Below are 18,355 nucleotides of genomic sequence, written 5' to 3' on the forward strand. Positions count from 1 at the left end.
AAATGTTCGTTCAACGCAAAGGGACCAGCCGAGATGAAGGATAATATCGAATCACTTGACAAGAAGAAAGTATGAGCACAAACGATTAGAGTACTGAGAAAATTAAAAACTGAAATTATTGATCTCAAATGTAGAAGCATGGTCAAAGATTAAATTGTACCTGGATAAGATTACCAACGGGATGAATTTTATAACGTCAATTGAATATAAATTAAGATTACCATGTTGAGTAAGTCTTAAACATGCACATAAATGTGGAAAAAAATCAAATTGAGTTCGTCTTATTATTGATAGATTTGCATACCGAAAGGAACTTGAAGATGTCCTCAAAAATTCGTTCCGATTAAAAGAGAAACGATACGGACAAGTTAGCAGTATCCAATAGAGATCATAGAAAATAAATGTTAAGAATGAAGCCCTATAATAGACGGGCAAAACTTGAAGGAAAAATGGTATTTTAGCTAGTGTGAGATGAACTACTTACGGGAAGCATTCGAGCACAGTCTGTGCTAAAAGATAAAACATATAATATACGAGATGTCCTGTTGTAACCACCACCGAAAAACAAACGCAGAAAAATCAGCAAGTGAGTTTCATTTTTAACAATCGCGACAAAAAAAGCACAAATACGGAAACGACGAATTAATCAACGAAAAACGCGTTCCCACTAAAATATAGAAAAGACCGAGAGAATTCGAGAATAATTACCTGAAATGACGCAAAATACTTCAAAACGTTTGAAAATTGACTTTTGTGGGCTGAAATCAAGAATGAAATCACCCTGACTTTATACAATTACTTAACAAATTTGATATGACATGTATTATTGAAACATAACATAGATATTGTGAAACTATTTTGAAAAATAGAAAGAAAATTAATAACAGAAATTCAGGAAAATGGAGACACCTTACACAAACATGTAAATATGTATATTTCAATACAAATGGGCAGAATGAAATTTTCATTAGTCCAAATTGGTGAATTCAATAGTCAAAACTTTTTTAAGCTAAGTCACGAGTTTCAAAATAATGCTTGAATTTTGTATGGAAGATGCGTCAAGTTCAAGATGAAATAATACATATAAGTAAGGACTACAGGCTATTGATTTGTTGGCATTATGAAAATTCATCATTTATAATTTGTTTGTCAAAAACATTTTATTTTTCAATAAAATATGAATATCGTGAATATTTTTAGGCTGTGTATGAGACGCATGTTTTCGTATAACCTTGGTCCAAAATTCTGCCTCTACGGCAACGGTGGCGTCTTTTGAGATGTCAGAATAGTCTTACTACTAAGAACTACTAGCTCCGACATACATTGTTTACTGAGAAATATAAGCACCATATACAGGGGAAGCTGTGGCATTGCTGCACAAGATTGGGCAATTTATAATTTTGAAATAAAAATCGTCTCTTTTGTCATATATGTTTGCAGTGATATGACTACTGTATTTAAATTCGAAGTGAAGATCTATAAATGACGCGGATGAAATGTTTTAGTAGTCTAATTTCTAGTTAGAAAGCTGTCCTCCAAATCTTGGATTATTAAAGGAGTGGACATCGTCAATATTAACGGATCTAGACTCCTTAAGGAAAGGGGCACAATTAGTGCCAATCAGTGTATCGATTCTTTGTTGAAGAAAAATTTCCCTTCCAAAACGACAATCACCTGTTAATCGGTTTAGCAACTTTTGTCTTTTTGTTTTGTTGTGGTAAATATGCAGAATCGTAGCCTTAAAAACAAATTTGTAATTACCTGAATTATCTTTTATTTCTAGCTCTTTTATTAACCATTCGTTATAATGTTATTTACATACAAAAACAATGTCGTTAGAAGCTTTGTCCACAGGGACAACAACTGTTACATATTTGACATTAAAAGAGAAGAGATATTTGGCAGAGTCAACGTCCTCGAATAATGGTTTAGGTCGATTGTGCATTGTTTGAGGTTGTGAATTCGGCGTTGTAGCAAAGACGTACTAGTAACTGCTTTAATCCAATCTGACAGTAATTTAAGTTCAAGTTCCCTTTCCTTCCCTCTCTTTATCCACGCACAATTTTCAACTGGTCCATCATGAACTTAAAGTTTTGGTTTACTTGTTGTGGTTTTCTGAGCTTAGGGCCGTACGCGGTATTTCACTTTTGTGAAGATTCGCATTTTTGAATAATGTTCAGAAAACTAGTAATGACATGGTAAGAGGGATTGTAAACAAGAGAAGACTTGGAATTGTCAAAAGTCAGAGGGTTCTAGAAGTACGAGTCAACGCTTAGATCCTGCAACGCTTGTTTATAGTTAAAATTTTTACGGGAAGAGTAATACATGAACTGATGGATAAACTAGTCATTAGGATAAGGAAAGTGCTAAAAGATTCAGAGGAAAAAAAACATCTGGAACCAAAACAAATTATCGTTTTCCAAAGAACTAAACGGCAAAAAGGATCCTGGCACTGAAGAAGAATTTGAAATCCTAACAATGATTTACGATGAGCTTAATAACCCGATTACTACTCGCTCTTAAAAATCTAAATAACAATAAAGCCTGTGCAGAATAAAAATTTAAATACATCTGCTCAGCTGTTAACTGATATACACATTAAGCTTTCAAGCATAATTTTTGGTTCTAGTAAAATTCCCAAACAGTAGATCTTATGGAACGCCATAGCTGCCTTATGATGATGTATTTAATTATATGATGCTACTTCTTCATTATATGAATTAAAATGCTTTTACATTATATGATGATTTTTTTTATTATGTTATGCTGCTTTGTCGTTATATGGTGACACTTCATCATTATGTGAAATTTATTTTTCATGTGATTATATGATTATATGTGATTATATTTATCTTTATGTGATGTTACCTTGTCATTATTTCATGATACGACTTTCCACTCCCTCATTTGGTTCAATATTGTTTTAGAGTAATCAAGGGAACCAAGGTTATAGCGGTAATCAAAAGAATGTAATCCAGGGACAAAGACCAGTCATGGAAAACAGACATGCACAACAAAGAACATAAAGTAACTAAAATCATACATACAAAGTAACAAAAGCAAATGAGCAACTCGGACTCCACTAAAGACTGGGAGTATGGACCAGGTGCACCGGTAGGGTAAGCGTCCTCTGCTTTTCTAGAAACACCCTCCGAGTTGCTAATAAAAAGTCAAGTCCGGGGTAGACAAACGAGGAAAGGAAAACCATGGGCCGTTGAATAAATCAGTTTTCATGGTGCAGATGGATACACCATAACTATCAACGAGTTCATGATGATGACCATAAAACTTCGGTAGTGATGACGTCAATCCTGTAGCAACAGAACCATGTCCCAGAAGCCTATTTGTTAGAGTTCTAGCGATACAAAAAGTCTGCGTAGTTTCGGCAAGCTCTTTAAATGACTTACATATAAGTGATGAAGTCCAAAAACGGAGTACGGAAAATTAGTTAAAACATATTACTCATAAATTATAATGAATTGGGTAGAAGGCTAGGCCTATACACATTCTCTCCGGGCTAGGCCTATACACATTCTCTCCGAGCTAGGCCTACATGTATATACATCCCCTACATGGAAAATCAGAAATGCAGAGGGAGCTAACATCAATAGTAATAAAATATTTTCCATCAATTTCATGAATTGGGTGCAACCGCTACTGCCTTAAAGTCTTAAAACTGTGACTCCCTCACCATAAACAATCCCAGTAACTCAAATTCGTAAATTTTAAATTCAAAATTTACAAAACATTGAAAGGGAGCATTTATCAATATAAAGAAACAATTTACTAAAGTTACATTAACATTGCTGCAAGAGTTTTGAGTTATAGTCTGAAGGCATAAAATCACTCCATATTTGTACGAATAAAGTCCCACAAGTAAAACAAATGAAAAATATTCAACCAAATGAGGGGGTTGTAAAAATTGCAATGCTGAGGTAAAGTGTTACCAACAAACCTTTAAAAACTTTTTTCGGAACAAATAATATATTAAAGAAAAGCTAACGGTTTTCTCGAAAGCTACTCCACAATTGACTGGGTTATTGCCTTGAACTCCCATATTAGATTTAAGCGATTTAAAAAAAAACTTTTTTGTGCTTTTGTGGACTGAAAAAAAGCATTTGATACGGTAAATCAAAACACTATGGTTTAAAAAAGCTAAGCAACAGTATCAATGGTAAAATGTTTCAAACTGTATATTATATGTACCAGAATATGAAATACAGTCTAAACTTTCACAACAAAACACCAGTGCCATTTTAAATATGCGAAGTTGTAGTCAGAGAATGGGAGAATAAATCAATTTGAATTGCATTATATTCAAATCTAGAAGATCACTTAGTTTCCCAAAATATCATGGGGATGAGTGAACTTAGTAAAGCTAGGAATATTTATAAAACTGTTATTTTGTACGATACCGTTATGATGGCAGAATTAGCTGATGAATAACACAATGTACTGAATACGTATAAAAATCATTGTCATAAATGGAAAATTAGAATCAATAAAGCCAAATCAAAAATACTTATAATTTCTAAGTGTAGACAGGCGAACTATCCAGTATTTCACGATTATGAACGTCCCATCAAAACTCAATATTTTGTACGAAGGAAATGCCCTAGCAAGAACGGGGTTTACAAAGTATAAATTATAAGTATAACTTTAATATAATAGAAATGCGACAAATGCCATGTACGATTTTTTTTTTTAGGATAAGACGATTTCAAAACCTGTCTATAAAGTTCACATATTGATCACTTCGTTACTATATATGTATTATTTTAATTACTCTATGTTCTTCGTTGGGTTTGTCTGTTTTCCATGTCTGGTCTTTGTCCCTGGATTATATTCTTTTGATTGCCGCTATAACCTTGGTTCCCTTGATTACTCTTTGAAAAATTAGTCACACCAGTCTCGCTTTACGGATGCCAAATATGCATATGGGGATTCGAAAAATTAGAAATTATTGAAAGAATACATTTGAAATTAAATGTATTCTACATCTAAAGACATTAACTCAAAATGCATTTATTATTTATGAGTAATTAAAGCTATATACATTGGAAAAAGACATTTATTCCCGAATGGTATCATACTGGACAAAGATCATTATTAGAAAAGAAAGCAAACTTTCCGCTATAATGTTCAAATAAATGAATTATCATTCCCGTGAAAAAAAAATTGGCTTGAAAATCAAAGGCATTCTGAATAAACGTGGACTCTTGTACCTTACATTTTTCAAAACACGTCAGTGAACATTTAAAAAATACATATAATTCAACGCAGCCTGAAGGACCTATTTACACAGACCTGGCAAGAAAATGCACAAAATTCACCCAAATCTCTCGTATATGCATGGATCCCATTTTTGTCAAATACCTCAATTTTTTTGAACGATAAAGATATTGCCACGCTATCAAAATCACAAGTGGTCAATGGTAAATATGCATAGAGATTAAAGAATATGACCCCTATACAATAACTCTATCAGCAATGTATATCATTACATTATAGAATGTTCCCTTCTGAATGCAGAAAGAGAAAAGTTAATATAATAGTTCATAATAGAAAATATTCTATAAAGACTATGTTACATATATGCGACAAAGAAAAGAAAACATTTGATTAACATATAAAGTACAGAAGTTGGCAGGAACACACCGATATTTATTTGGGAAATTAGAAAGAGGTAGCATGGAGTTGATATATCGGTAGGCTGATCTTTTTCGAAGAAGACTTACCAAACGCACGTCCACTATCCATAAAAAATAATGATAACTTAGATAGTCCTGTCACCCCCTTTATGTATAAATAAACAATCCCGCCACCCCTTTATGAAGAAATTAACAACCTTGTATCTTCATTTATGTAGAAATGAATGCATTGTCTTTACTCTTTCATAAAGAGCTTAGACGAAGCAGTATAAGAGGATTACGGCATGTTGAACTCATGTGTTCAGACAATAATTAGTTTTATAGACTCCTAAGTATAGGGACTTCCAGTTTAATACGGACACAACAACTAGTTTGGACTCATTATAGCAGAACATTTGAAATTCAATTAAAAAATTCGAAATCCGACCAAAAATTAAAAAAAAAGTCTATTACTTGGGCGCCTTATAACACAAAAACCGAAGGAGTTGTATGAATGCAGGGTTTTTTTCATAATAAATCAGATATAAAAAAAAATCGAAATCGGACCAAAAATTAAAAAGTAGATTTTTCTGCGGCCCTTTTTTTTTAAAAAAAAACGTAAGAAAAATAAAAAAAAAATCGAAATCAAACCAAATTTACACATTAAACTCCAAAACAGTTAGAGATTAGCCTATTCTGTAAAAAAAGGAACAAAAGGACATCTGAATCATAAGAATCGGATAAGAAATGAGCTTTTCCTATCAATTCTAATGTTAACAATCATTTTCTCCTTTCAGTCCCTTATTCCCAAAAGAGGCGTGACAAAAACAAAAACAAAAAATCAAATAACAAAACAAACAAAAACAACAAACAAAACAAAACAAAACAAAACAAACAGACAGACATCCAAAAACTATATATATAGTCCTCCGCAATGTTCCATCGCTCTTCCGTAGAGGTACTTGCCGAAACTACGCAGACTTTTTGTATCGCGCTAGAATTCTAGCAAGTGGGCTTCCGAAACAGGGTTATGTTGCTGCAAGATTGAAGTCGTCACTACAGAAGTTTTATGGTCGTCATCATGAACTCGTGGATCGTTATGGTGTATCCATTTGCGCCATGAAAACCGATTTTCTCAACGTGTCATAGTTTTCCTTTAATCCTTTGTCTACCCCGGACTTGACTTTTTATGAGCAACTTTGCGGGTGTTTCTAAAAAAGCAGATGACGCTTACCCTACCTATACACCTGGTCCTTGCTCCAACTTTTTAGTGTAGTCCGAAATACTCATTCGCTTTTTTTACTTTGTACGTATTATTTTAGTTACTTATGTTCTTTGTTGTGTATGCATGTTTTCCATGTCGGGTCTTTGTCTCTGGATTACATTCTTTTGAATACCGCTAGAACCTTGGTTCCTTTGATTACTCTTCCAAGACAGGATGGGGAACGCTCAAAGCCCATCATATTAGGAGGTGCACATCTTAAAATAAGTATACAAACAATACACAGATTTAATAATATTTTTGTGTTACCGATTACACAACGTAGGTACCGTCTAACTGTGACAGACGGGCATAGGAGTCAAACGACTTCTAGACAATTGGTGACACAGGTAAATCTTTATACTCAGCAGATGTTTGATGAGCAACTCGGTGGTGTTTCTAGAAAAGCAGAGGACATTTACTGTACCGGTGCACCTGGTGCAAGCTCCCAGATTTTAGTGGAGTCCGAGTTGCTCATTTACTTTTGTTACTTTGTATGTATTATTTTGGTTATTTTATGTTCTTTTGTGTGTGTTTGTTTTCCATGTCTAGTCTTTGTTCCTGGGTTCCATTCTTTTGATTACCGCTAGAATCTTGGTTCCCTTGATTAATCGTTTACTCAAATGAATGAGTCATATTGAAGGCGTTTTTTTCACAAAGCATATAAGACGTCAAGCCAACATAATAATTAGTTTGATGACTTATTTTCGCCTTCTTAAACTATCTCACTTTTAACTAACAATTGTGTGGATATAAATTGTCATCTGAGGTGTATCTGCTACTTTCCACATGATCTGCTATATTTACTTCACCCATGTTCCATTTTCATTATGTCTAAGTGTTATATAGAAGGGCATTTACCTCTTATTTGCTTCTCTTTGTTAACCATACTCATATTTTTTTATTAATAAAAAAACAAACTACAGATTATATGATCTGTATTTCAAGATTTTCTCACGAAGAATTATGTATTTCCCTCATTTTGTGCCTTTGATAGAGTGAACAACGATTTTAAAACTAAGAAAGTTAATTTTATTGTACTGTTTATATATCTGGATAGCCGGTGATGACGTATGGTGGCGGGCAAACAGGACGTGGACAACATTTGCCTGGTGGTGGTTGATCCCAGTGACATGCATCAGGCAAAACCCATGCTGGACACCTACAACGACAAAATATGCCATAATCAGATATGATATTGTTTCATAACATTTACTGTAAATTACATGTATTTGAACGAATAGATATTTGTATTAATTTTGTATATTTAATGTGTACATTTAATTTGCTGCACACTTCAAATATACCCTATAAACACGTAGCCAAGTTTGACACTTTTTTGTATTCTTTGGATTGGAGTAAAATTTCAGTATTTTCATTTTCATTAAACATTTTGAGGTATTTAAAACATTTTCAAAACTAATGTTTTATATTTTCGCTTTCATTTGTTCTATGTTCGATGCTTCAAAGTGTTTATTTGATGAAATATTATCACATGAAAAAGAGTGATGTTATTTTATTTAAGGTTCACTACTGCATTATTCAATTGCTCATAACATATGTCGCTTGATATAATCTCAAATGTTCAAACCTAAATATCGAAATAACTTTAATGGTACATTCTTTAGGGTTTACTGCAAATTATTTATTTGGTCATACAATACGCAGCTTGATACAATCTTAAATGTTTTATCATAAAACATATGGGACAATTATCGACAAAATATCACAGCTTAGCTCATTTTTTAAGGTCTACTGCACATGATTCATTTCTTTTCTAACATGACAAATACGGTAACTTTTATAACAAAAATTTCCCTAAGCTTAGCCAAAATATCGGCTGTTCCGTTTAAATCCCCCGTAAGGAAGTTGGATTAATGCATGTTTACATCGGCGTTAATTTCTGTACGAGGCTATGAGAAATTTCTATATTTATGTCATCGTATGTCAAATTGGTGTATATAATTGATTTCAATTAGATAACCTCTCAGCCCTTAAATCATCGCGTTGTTTTGAAATGAGCGTTTTGTCTCGAAGCATCAGTGGAAGAGGCAGTGCGCAGGTGCTAAAGGTGGGGGTTGTACTGACATATACTGTTTGACGATATGAAGACGTCATATTAGTATTGTTCATACCATATGCAGCTTGGTACTATCTCAAATGCTCCGTCCACAAAAAAGTAAATAACCAAGATTAGCATGCCCTTTTAGTTTCAATGCACTCTTTTCATTTGCTCATACATACACAGCTTGATACAATCTCAAATGTTCCAACCTAATCATATCGAAATAGCCAAACTTGGCGCTTTCTTTAAGACTCACCTTGTACTATGCATTTGCTCATACCATATACAGCTTGATACAATCTAAAACGTTCCAACGTAACCATATCAAAATAGCCAAGCTTGGCATATTCTTCAAGACTCACTATGCACTATTCATTTGTTCATACCATAAGGCATATGCAGCTTTATACAATCTTAAATGTTTCAACTTTACAATAAGGGACAATTATACAGGGGGGATACAGGTGGGGGCGTGGCGGGTGTGTGCCCCCTAAAAGTTGCAAAGCATGGGTTGTCAGGGGTAGATTAAGGCGGTTTTAGGTTGAAACTTTAATTTCACGCTAATTTTACCACAAAAGATATCTGCATTGCACCCACCCTAGAAGAGTATTTCAAAAAATTAACTTTTCGCACTACTCAGCGAAAATTTAACGGTGCCCCCTCCCCCCAATCTAAAATCCTGGATCTGCCCCTGCAATTATAGACAAATTAATCAAGCTTATCACATCTCTCCACACAGGCTGTGATTAAAAAATAACACTGCATAGGTATCTTACACATTGTAAATCATTACCCATCTATTCAGTGATAAAACCAAAAGATGCAAAGATTCAGAATGAGACTAGAGGGTTTAAGTACCAGTCTTTATAAAAAATCAGACAAGTGATTCATGCATGTAAAAACACCGCCCAATTCACTTATTTTCTTTCCTTGAAACAGCTACAAACCATATAACCAGTCTCAGTTTGTAATTGGGATTTTGCACTTTTTAGATATAAATTACATAGATTGTGTATAAAATTGGCACTTTGTAAGAGTTATCCTTTTTGATTTCCTTCTCAGACTTGAACACTTGTTTCGTGAGTTTTTCTTCACCCTGAATCACCTCAACTATATTAAATGGATACACGCTCATATCTACAAACAAATAAAATCATTGAAGTAAGAACAACTTGTATCTTGAAGTTTTCACTTACCTTTATATTCTTAATTACAAATGACTAAAACTGTTTTTTACCAGGATGTGATAGGTAAATGGTATATACAGGGCACAGATAATACATACATAGAATTAATTTATTTTATTGAGAATTAGTAAAAATGTCTAAAGCTTATTCATCTGGATATCCAGTGATAACATATGGTGCTGGACAAGATGGTTGTTTACAACATTTTCCAGGTTTGGGATCTAACCATGTACACACAGGAGGCAAAGTCCATGCTGGACACCTACAAACAAATAATACATGTACACGACAAAAAAATATTAATATACACCAAAAGTATTTATAATAAGATGTTGTTATTGCAATAAATTAAAACTATGAATGCAATTGTAATAATGTAATTTTGGCACATAAGTGCAACAATAGCTACAAATAAATAGTCATTATCATGACCAACCAAATGGCTCATCAAAATAACACTTGAAATAACGTGGATGACACTTTCAATTGTTAGCTTAAGGAGGTAGATCTAGGGTAAGGGTCACAACTCTTAAAAATCATTAGAACGTTTGCATTCAGCATTTTACGTCAATCTCATGTAAGCATCAAAGTAACTTGGATTGATTTCATTCTGTTTCAAATGAAACCTGGATATGCTTTGGTGAAATTGAATATGATACAAACATATCATTGATTTCAAGAGTTGTTTCCCTTACCCTTGGTCTACCTCCTTAATTACTGGTTTGTGAAAGTAGGTTTTGTTTTTGTTTTTTTTTTTTTAACAAAAGTTATTGAATTAGATTGAACAGTAATTAACTAATAAAAAGTAAATACATTAAACCTATATTTGGTTATACTTAAGTTACCCACAGAAGTTAATAAGAATCTTTTATCAGCATTTGATCTGACTTTAGGTCACCTGTTAATATTTATTTATTACTGACTTTTACTGTGATAAATGTACAGAAACTAATTATTTCAAGAAAAACAATACCCTTTTTCTTCTTTGAGTATCCAAATTACACCCTTAATTTCTGGTAATCTCCAACAATTTTTTCCCTCAAAACCTTCTAGATGGTTTGTGAACATATAATACCCCAACAAGAATACTATAAGATTGAACTTACACACAGAATACATGTAAGTTCGATGCATTTAATAAATCTACATGTATGCATTCTTCAACAATAGTAATACAAATTATTCTTAATGATAACAAATAATATAACTCTTTAAATACCCAAGGTTAATAATGCAGAGAAAAATTAATAATCAAGCACTGAAGCAATTATCTTAAGACAACAAAGCAAGGCTACAAAAATATCGCTGACAACCTTTTCTTCTTTAACAAACTCCAAATTTGACAATATACAAAAAGCAATTTCTTTCAAGGCAAACAAAATTATGAAGCCAAAGTGAAGCAAAGCAAATAATCAAAGCCCAATTAAAAAGCAAACAAAAATATTTGCCATTAACACAGAAAGTAACCAACCTGATAATTTCATTGATGAGTTGTCTTAAAATCTCGTTCCTTCTCGCTTGATTATTACAGGAACATTATCGCAACCGAAAATATCACTGTACAAAACCTCCATTATTGGGTTAAATTAATCTTTATAAACAATTATTCTAAGTCAAGTCTGACCATCTTTCATCCTTAATATGAATATTTTATGGTTAATGTTTCAAATTCTGTTTTAATTTCAACAGAATTATATACTTAAATTATATATTATATGTTAAATGTATTTCCCAATTACATCTTTTAAAACAAGCAGTAATTATAATTATTTTTATGGTGGGTTCTTCTCAAGTTTTTAAGTTTGCATTAAGTTGAAAGTTACCAAAGGCTTTATGCTTTCATATTCTGGGTACTTTATTTTGCAAATAATAACTGACTGTGAAATTCATTGAAATAAAAACAAAATAGGTACCATTACAGTAGATATGCATCTGGATTGGATGGAAAATAACAGAAATGTATTTTAACTGTTAAAGTTAAACTTCTAAGATGACCTTTTAAAAGTGAAGAAATGGACCTCAGCCACTTTTGTTCAGGACTCCAGTAACAAGCAAAGGGTCAGTTTCAAAAAATTTTTCATTTTCAAAAATTTCTATTAAAACCTGTAGAAAGAACTTATTTTCACAACTATTGCAATTTAGTAAAGAGAACTGAAATGAGGAAAAGTACAAACATTATCATAAAAAATCACTGAAAATACATTTTTAACATTTGTGCTCTAAATCTTACTCTTCTTACATTTCAATATTTTCTTTTCATTACTATGTACATTTTTTTCACATTATGTGATTTAAAAGAAACACAGCTTGAAGCATACTAATTGGAAAGGTGCTTTTAGGTTGAAATTCGACAATTTTATGGTTAGAAAATTAATATTATATATAGAAGACATTAAGTTTTACAACAAATTGTCTATGTAGTTTTATTAGTCCACCAAACTGTCTTATTAAGTTCATTGTAGAGAAAATGTTTTTAGTTCAAGCCATATTTTATGAGGTATTTTTGTCTATTGACTTTGGTTGAAATTGTATGTAAAATTTCATCTAAAAATATCATTTCTGTCTAACCTTTTCAAAGCTCAAAATTTCATGACAAAACACATTATACCAGAATACCTAATATGCCAAGCATAATCAAAAACTGTAATGAAATCACTGACTTGTAATAGTATTTATCATCACAATACTAGGAAAGTTAGCCCAAGTCTTTAATCACATTAGACAGATCATATAAGAAATAAACACACATGGTACTCTAAACTGTACATTATACCATGAAAAACAACATTATGAAGGGAAAGCTGGAATAAGTAAGATTTATATCTTATTCAGCATAATGTAAAGTATCTACTGATTACAGCAAGAAGTATAGCATATTGACCACAGACAGTATTATGTATTGTTAAGTGAAATCAAGTTGGGTTGAGGGTTGATATTATTTACTACACACTGAATGACAGGAAATCAGTATAGCGGTTTGATATTATTTACTACACACTGAACGACAGGAAATCAATATTGAGGGTTGATATTATTTACTACACACTGAACGACAGGAAATCAATATAGAGGGTTGATATTATTTGCTACACACTGAATGACAGGAAATCAGTATAGAAGTCTGATATTATTTACTACACACTGAATGACAGGAAATCAGTATAGAGGGTTGATATTACTTACTTCTCTTTACATTGATATTGGCCATTACTTGCATCATTACACACACAATCATAAGAGCAACCGTCTGTCCATGTGTCATCCTGGTGGTAAACATTTCCTTTGTAATGACAACCTGAAATAATAATCATTCTAATATAAATTTCATTGCAGAACATATTCATTGGCATTATGTTTTATATCTGATTGTACAAGATTGTAAAAAAAATTGTACTCAATGACAACTTTGTAACATAAAATGACAAGTATATATAATCTTTTCTATAAAAACCTTTGAAATTTAAGAACATGCAAGTTGAGAATTTCTTTTTTTTAAATACTTTTTAATTTCTATATTTAATTGCACTTACCCTGAGTAGGTTTATACACTGGAACTTTACAACAATGGTCAGCATCATCTACCAGACTCCAATTTGGAGGAAGATTATCATATGTGGCACATCTTCAAAGAAAATATAATAAATGTGATATTGCTGAATGTTACATATTGATTATAAATCATGTACTTCTGAACCCATGAAACAATAGTTTTATGTGGTCTTGGATTTCAATGTATATTATTTGTGACACTTATAGCACATATATTTGCTTTAATTCTAAAAATGAAATTGTTAAATTGAAATTTGTCAAAATACCCCATCAATTCTATAAATGAAAACAAATAAAATCAAGAATAAGGGATCTCCACAGCTGAGAGTTACACTTAATATTTTGTAGACCCTAGCTGTGGAGAAATTTTAACTAATACACAGAATATGTGCATAGGTCTCAGTATAGTGTGTTTTTGGTATTTATAAACTATATACAGGGGTAGCCATTTGACTCAGTAGTAGAAAATGACATATGTGTAAATACTAATTTATTCTCTTAGATAGTATTGTACCCAAACAGATGACTATTTACCTGTTTTTACATTTAGGAATGCCATTTTCACAAGTACAATTCATATCACAACCATCCATCCAGTTTTGTCCATGCATATGTGTTGCACCCTTGTATACACAATCTTTAGCTAAAATGTAGAATATATTTATATAAACACTAGCTACTGTAGACAAAGGAAGCTAAAAAGCATTACCAATAATGGGAGGTTGAACTGCTCAACAAAGTTGCCTTTTCTACTGTCAGGATATATATGTGGTGTTCAAACAATGTAATTTTTATAAAAAAAATCTTCATTTAATAAAAAGGATAATTAATTAGATAAAGTAAATTACCAAATTATGACAATGAATGCCAATGAACACTGGATTTAATGAGTGTGCAGAAATTCTTGTTAAACTAATCCTAGTAAGAAATCACTGTAAGAATTTCTTAAATGACTTCTGTGACTTACGTTTTGGTGTGGTCTTGACCATGCCTATAAAATAAAAATGCTAATATAGACTACAAGTTTTTTTTCAAGAGTATTTTTAAAGAGTGGAATTTAAGTATAAACTATAGGCATAGATTGAAGATTTCAGGTTGGGGAGTGGGGGAACATATACACTGAGCAGAACAGGGAAAGGATTCTCAAAAATTGAAAATGTAACCAGCAAGATTTATGCTGACTGAAGAAGTATTTGATATCACTATTTTTCATTTGATTATTCAATGGTTTCCTTTAGAAAAGATATTTATTCCATATAAACCACTTTTTAATGGTATTGACACACATTTATAAAGAGTATGAGCAAATACTGTTAAAATATTTAATTCGTCGATACCAATTCTCATGGATTAGGGCAGAAACACAAGTTTGTGGATTCTTGAATTCATAGTTTTGAGGTTTTCAGTATACACATTAATGGGATTCTCCTTTTCATTGAGAACCAAATTTTGGGCTTTGGCCTACCCACGAAAACCATAGAAATTGGTAGCCTACTAATAATAGTATTTTTACAATAGACATTTTAGCATTTTCTCCATAAGTTGTGTTTTTCTTTCCCTCAGAAATGTTTTTTGAAGGTTCTGTGTCACAATAGTGGAAGATTCTGTCTTCTGTCTTTGGATACTTTACATAAAGGGAGAATGGTTGAGAAAGCATAAATCTCAAATAAACTGTCTTGATTACAACCTATAAGTTACATTACCTGGACATGTTTCACAAGTTTTCTGACAATTTTCCTCTGCCCAATTTTTGTAAGCATCATTTGTACAGATAATATTTTTCTGTCCAGCACAAATTTGTGGCTGTTTGTCATGACAACTTCCTTGTGTGGGCTGTAATTCAACACCTGTACAAGAAAAGATAAAAATTATATATGTAATCATATTTCAAAAAAAATTAAATGCTTCACAGGGTGCAGCTTGATATGATGGTACAAATCACACCATGAACAGTTGCAACAAGAAAGTAAATGATAAAGACTTGTGAATTATATCATAGTAAAGTACACAATAAATGATATTATACACATACTGTCTGTAGTAGAGGATGTTACGCTGTAGTATCACACGAGGTAAATATATCACACAAAACTTAGTCGGTGATATATTTACAGAGTGTGATACAATGCGTAACACCCTCTACTACAGGCAGCATGTGTTATATTATACTGAATACGAGAGTGTGATATATCGTGACATCAGAGGGTGAAATATCCTAGAGGAGGGTGATATATTGTGATGTTGAGGGTGATATATCGATCCACCAATCACTGTCCAGTTGGGGCTGGGAAAGTAAAGATGTTCAGGGATTAGACTAAAATAACTCATTACCCAATCAGAATTCAGGTTTTCGTATGAAGTATAAAATAATTATATATTTCATTGCAAGTGGGCTGTTTGGCCAAAAAATATCAACTATAATGTAATACATAAAAAAACATAGTAAAGATTCACTATATAGTCTATTAGGGAAAAAAAATGTTTTGTGGCATTAGTAAATTGTAATGATGTCATAAAAGCGCCACATTTATAAATCACAAAAACTACTGAGAATTCTAATTTTTGTTGTAATTTGACATATTTAAATCCAGAAAACTATGCCCACATCCAAGCAGAAATTTAATAATTTCAAATATAATGAACTTTGTGGTAATGTAAATAAATTCACTAAATATGAATTTATTTCTTGAGTACAGACACCATATCCTTGCCAAAAACATGACCAGATAGTGATTAAAAAGTACAAAATTAACAGAGCATACAAATTTGGGTAAACTTTAGCATTTCTTTCATCATATCAATGCAAGAATTATCAGAAGTCTTTATGTTTTCTCATCTATAAGGGATCCAAGTCTCCAAAATCCAAATGAACACTTTAACACTTTATGATTCATTTCTGGTTGTATTTCAGGCAAATGAGAGCCTTTATCACCTATATTCCCCTTTTATATAATAAGTAACTAATTAACACTGTCTTCTTGACAAGATAAGGACAGACAAGATGTTTTCAGTACACAACCACTCATTGTGAGGGTTATAAAATCTAAATACATGGTAACATTTGCCATATTAGAGCATAGTTAGAAACAACATGTCATATTAGCATGTATAAGACTTCATCGAATTCAGTTTTAATTGAAATCAAACAAATTTAAGTTTTGGATCAATCTAAAAAAAAAAAAACGATAGGCTAAGAGGAAAAATTCTAATAATCATGCAGTTAACTTCAGCATATAAAAGAACCACTAATTTTAACACACTGAAAGTGGTTACAAAATATATCATTTAACTGTTGTTTACATTTTGGGAGGGGTGCCTTTTCTCAAACAATATAACCCACAACCTCCAAAATGAACTTCAATCTGTCTTCAGTGGTATTGGGTTTTAATGTAAGAAACATCAATGCACTTTTTCTCAAGTTATGTCCAGAAACTAAAAAAAAATGTTTGCTTTTGTCCCATTTTGACCCCTTCTTACAAAACAGTAAGGGACATAATCGCAGTATGACTTTATGTTGTGGTATACTTTTTTTTAAAGAGATCAATACATTTATACTCAAGTTATTGAGCAGATAGCAGTCAATGATGGAAAATAAAGTCAGCAGCTTTATAGGTTACAAAACGTTAATTCCATGTCCCATAAACTTCAACACTAATTTCTATGGGTCTATTTAAATAGCATGTGAAATATTAGGACTATACTTGTGTAAATTGCTCATTGGTTGCTCATTGGTTGAATTGATGGTATTGAATCTTAGTCTATGTGGACATATTCTTGTATATAAAATATATGTCTCTCCTACAACCTACTATGTTACATGATAAATAGCTATTTAGGGGACAATTAAAATTAAGCTTCAGTGAATATCTGAAGAAAACACTTTTATGCCAAATGTTACTTGTACTTTACTGAAGAGCTACTACATAAAATATTGTGGGAAGGATTTACATGTTCCTTCGATATATATTTACACAAACTATGATCTACTCCTATAGTTAATATGTTGTGAGTTTAAACAATCATAACTCTTACAACAACTAAGGGATCAAAATTTCCAAATAAAATGCATAACAACATGCGGCATCCTTACTACCTATCAAGTTTCATAAAATTCTGACCCAGAGTTTCTGAGCTGAACTAACATATTTTGTGAAGAACAGACAGAAATGACTAAAACAATAAGTCTAATCACCAAAATGAAAGAAAAATAACTACTGCTTAACATTAAACAGCTCATACATATACATACACAAACGACAGAATCGTGGACAATTTTCTAAAGCCCAGGCGTGGAAGATTCCAACACAAGCATCTTCTCCAAAGTCTTCACAGTTGTCTAACTTGTTGGGACATGCTGCCTCAGGTCCTGCTACAGTTGTGGTTGGGATATGGTCACAGTCTGTTTCTGATCAAGGATATATAAAAAGATAAGGCACATGATACTAGCCCTGAATTCATTGTTTTCATTGATCATTGGAACTTTCTTGACATGTTATAAATATTTCACTGCACTCTTTAATAAACAGTATAAGATTGATTGATTATTTGAGTTTAATGCTCAAGCAGCAAAAGTCATTACTACAGAAGTTTTATGGTCGTCATCATGAACTTGTGGATCATTACAGTGTATCCATCTGCGCCATGAAAACTGATTTGTTCAACG

The 18,355-nt window shown here is 32.2% G+C and overlaps 1 protein-coding gene across 2 annotated transcripts in view; it reads right to left on the reverse strand.

Moving 5' to 3' along the window:
• Positions 1-7,900: 7,900 nt before the first annotated feature.
• The window catches only part of LOC148616380 (uncharacterized), a 75,997-nt gene continuing 65,542 nt past the window's right edge, over positions 7,901-18,355 (reverse strand). Inside the window, exons 69-75 of one of the 2 annotated variants that reach the window (XM_088583359.1) lie at positions 17,942-18,097; positions 15,396-15,539; positions 14,660-14,683; positions 14,227-14,335; positions 13,674-13,765; positions 13,327-13,438; positions 7,901-8,053 (exon numbers count right to left, since the gene is read on the reverse strand). In XM_088583359.1, coding sequence (XP_088439485.1) covers positions 7,936-8,053; positions 13,327-13,438; positions 13,674-13,765; positions 14,227-14,335; positions 14,660-14,683; positions 15,396-15,539; positions 17,942-18,097 — 755 coding nt within the window. In that variant the 3' untranslated portion in view covers positions 7,901-7,935. Of the gene's footprint in view, positions 8,054-10,242; positions 10,406-13,326; positions 13,439-13,673; positions 13,766-14,226; positions 14,336-14,659; positions 14,684-15,395; positions 15,540-17,941; positions 18,098-18,355 lie in introns of those variants that run through there. The other variant, XM_088583360.1, reaches the window with a different exon arrangement.

Source organism: Perna viridis, chromosome 5 (genome assembly GCF_037379345.1).
Source record: "Perna viridis isolate PV_CMFRI_1.1 ecotype Kerala chromosome 5, ASM3737934v1, whole genome shotgun sequence".
NCBI lineage: Eukaryota > Metazoa > Mollusca > Bivalvia > Mytilida > Mytilidae > Perna > Perna viridis.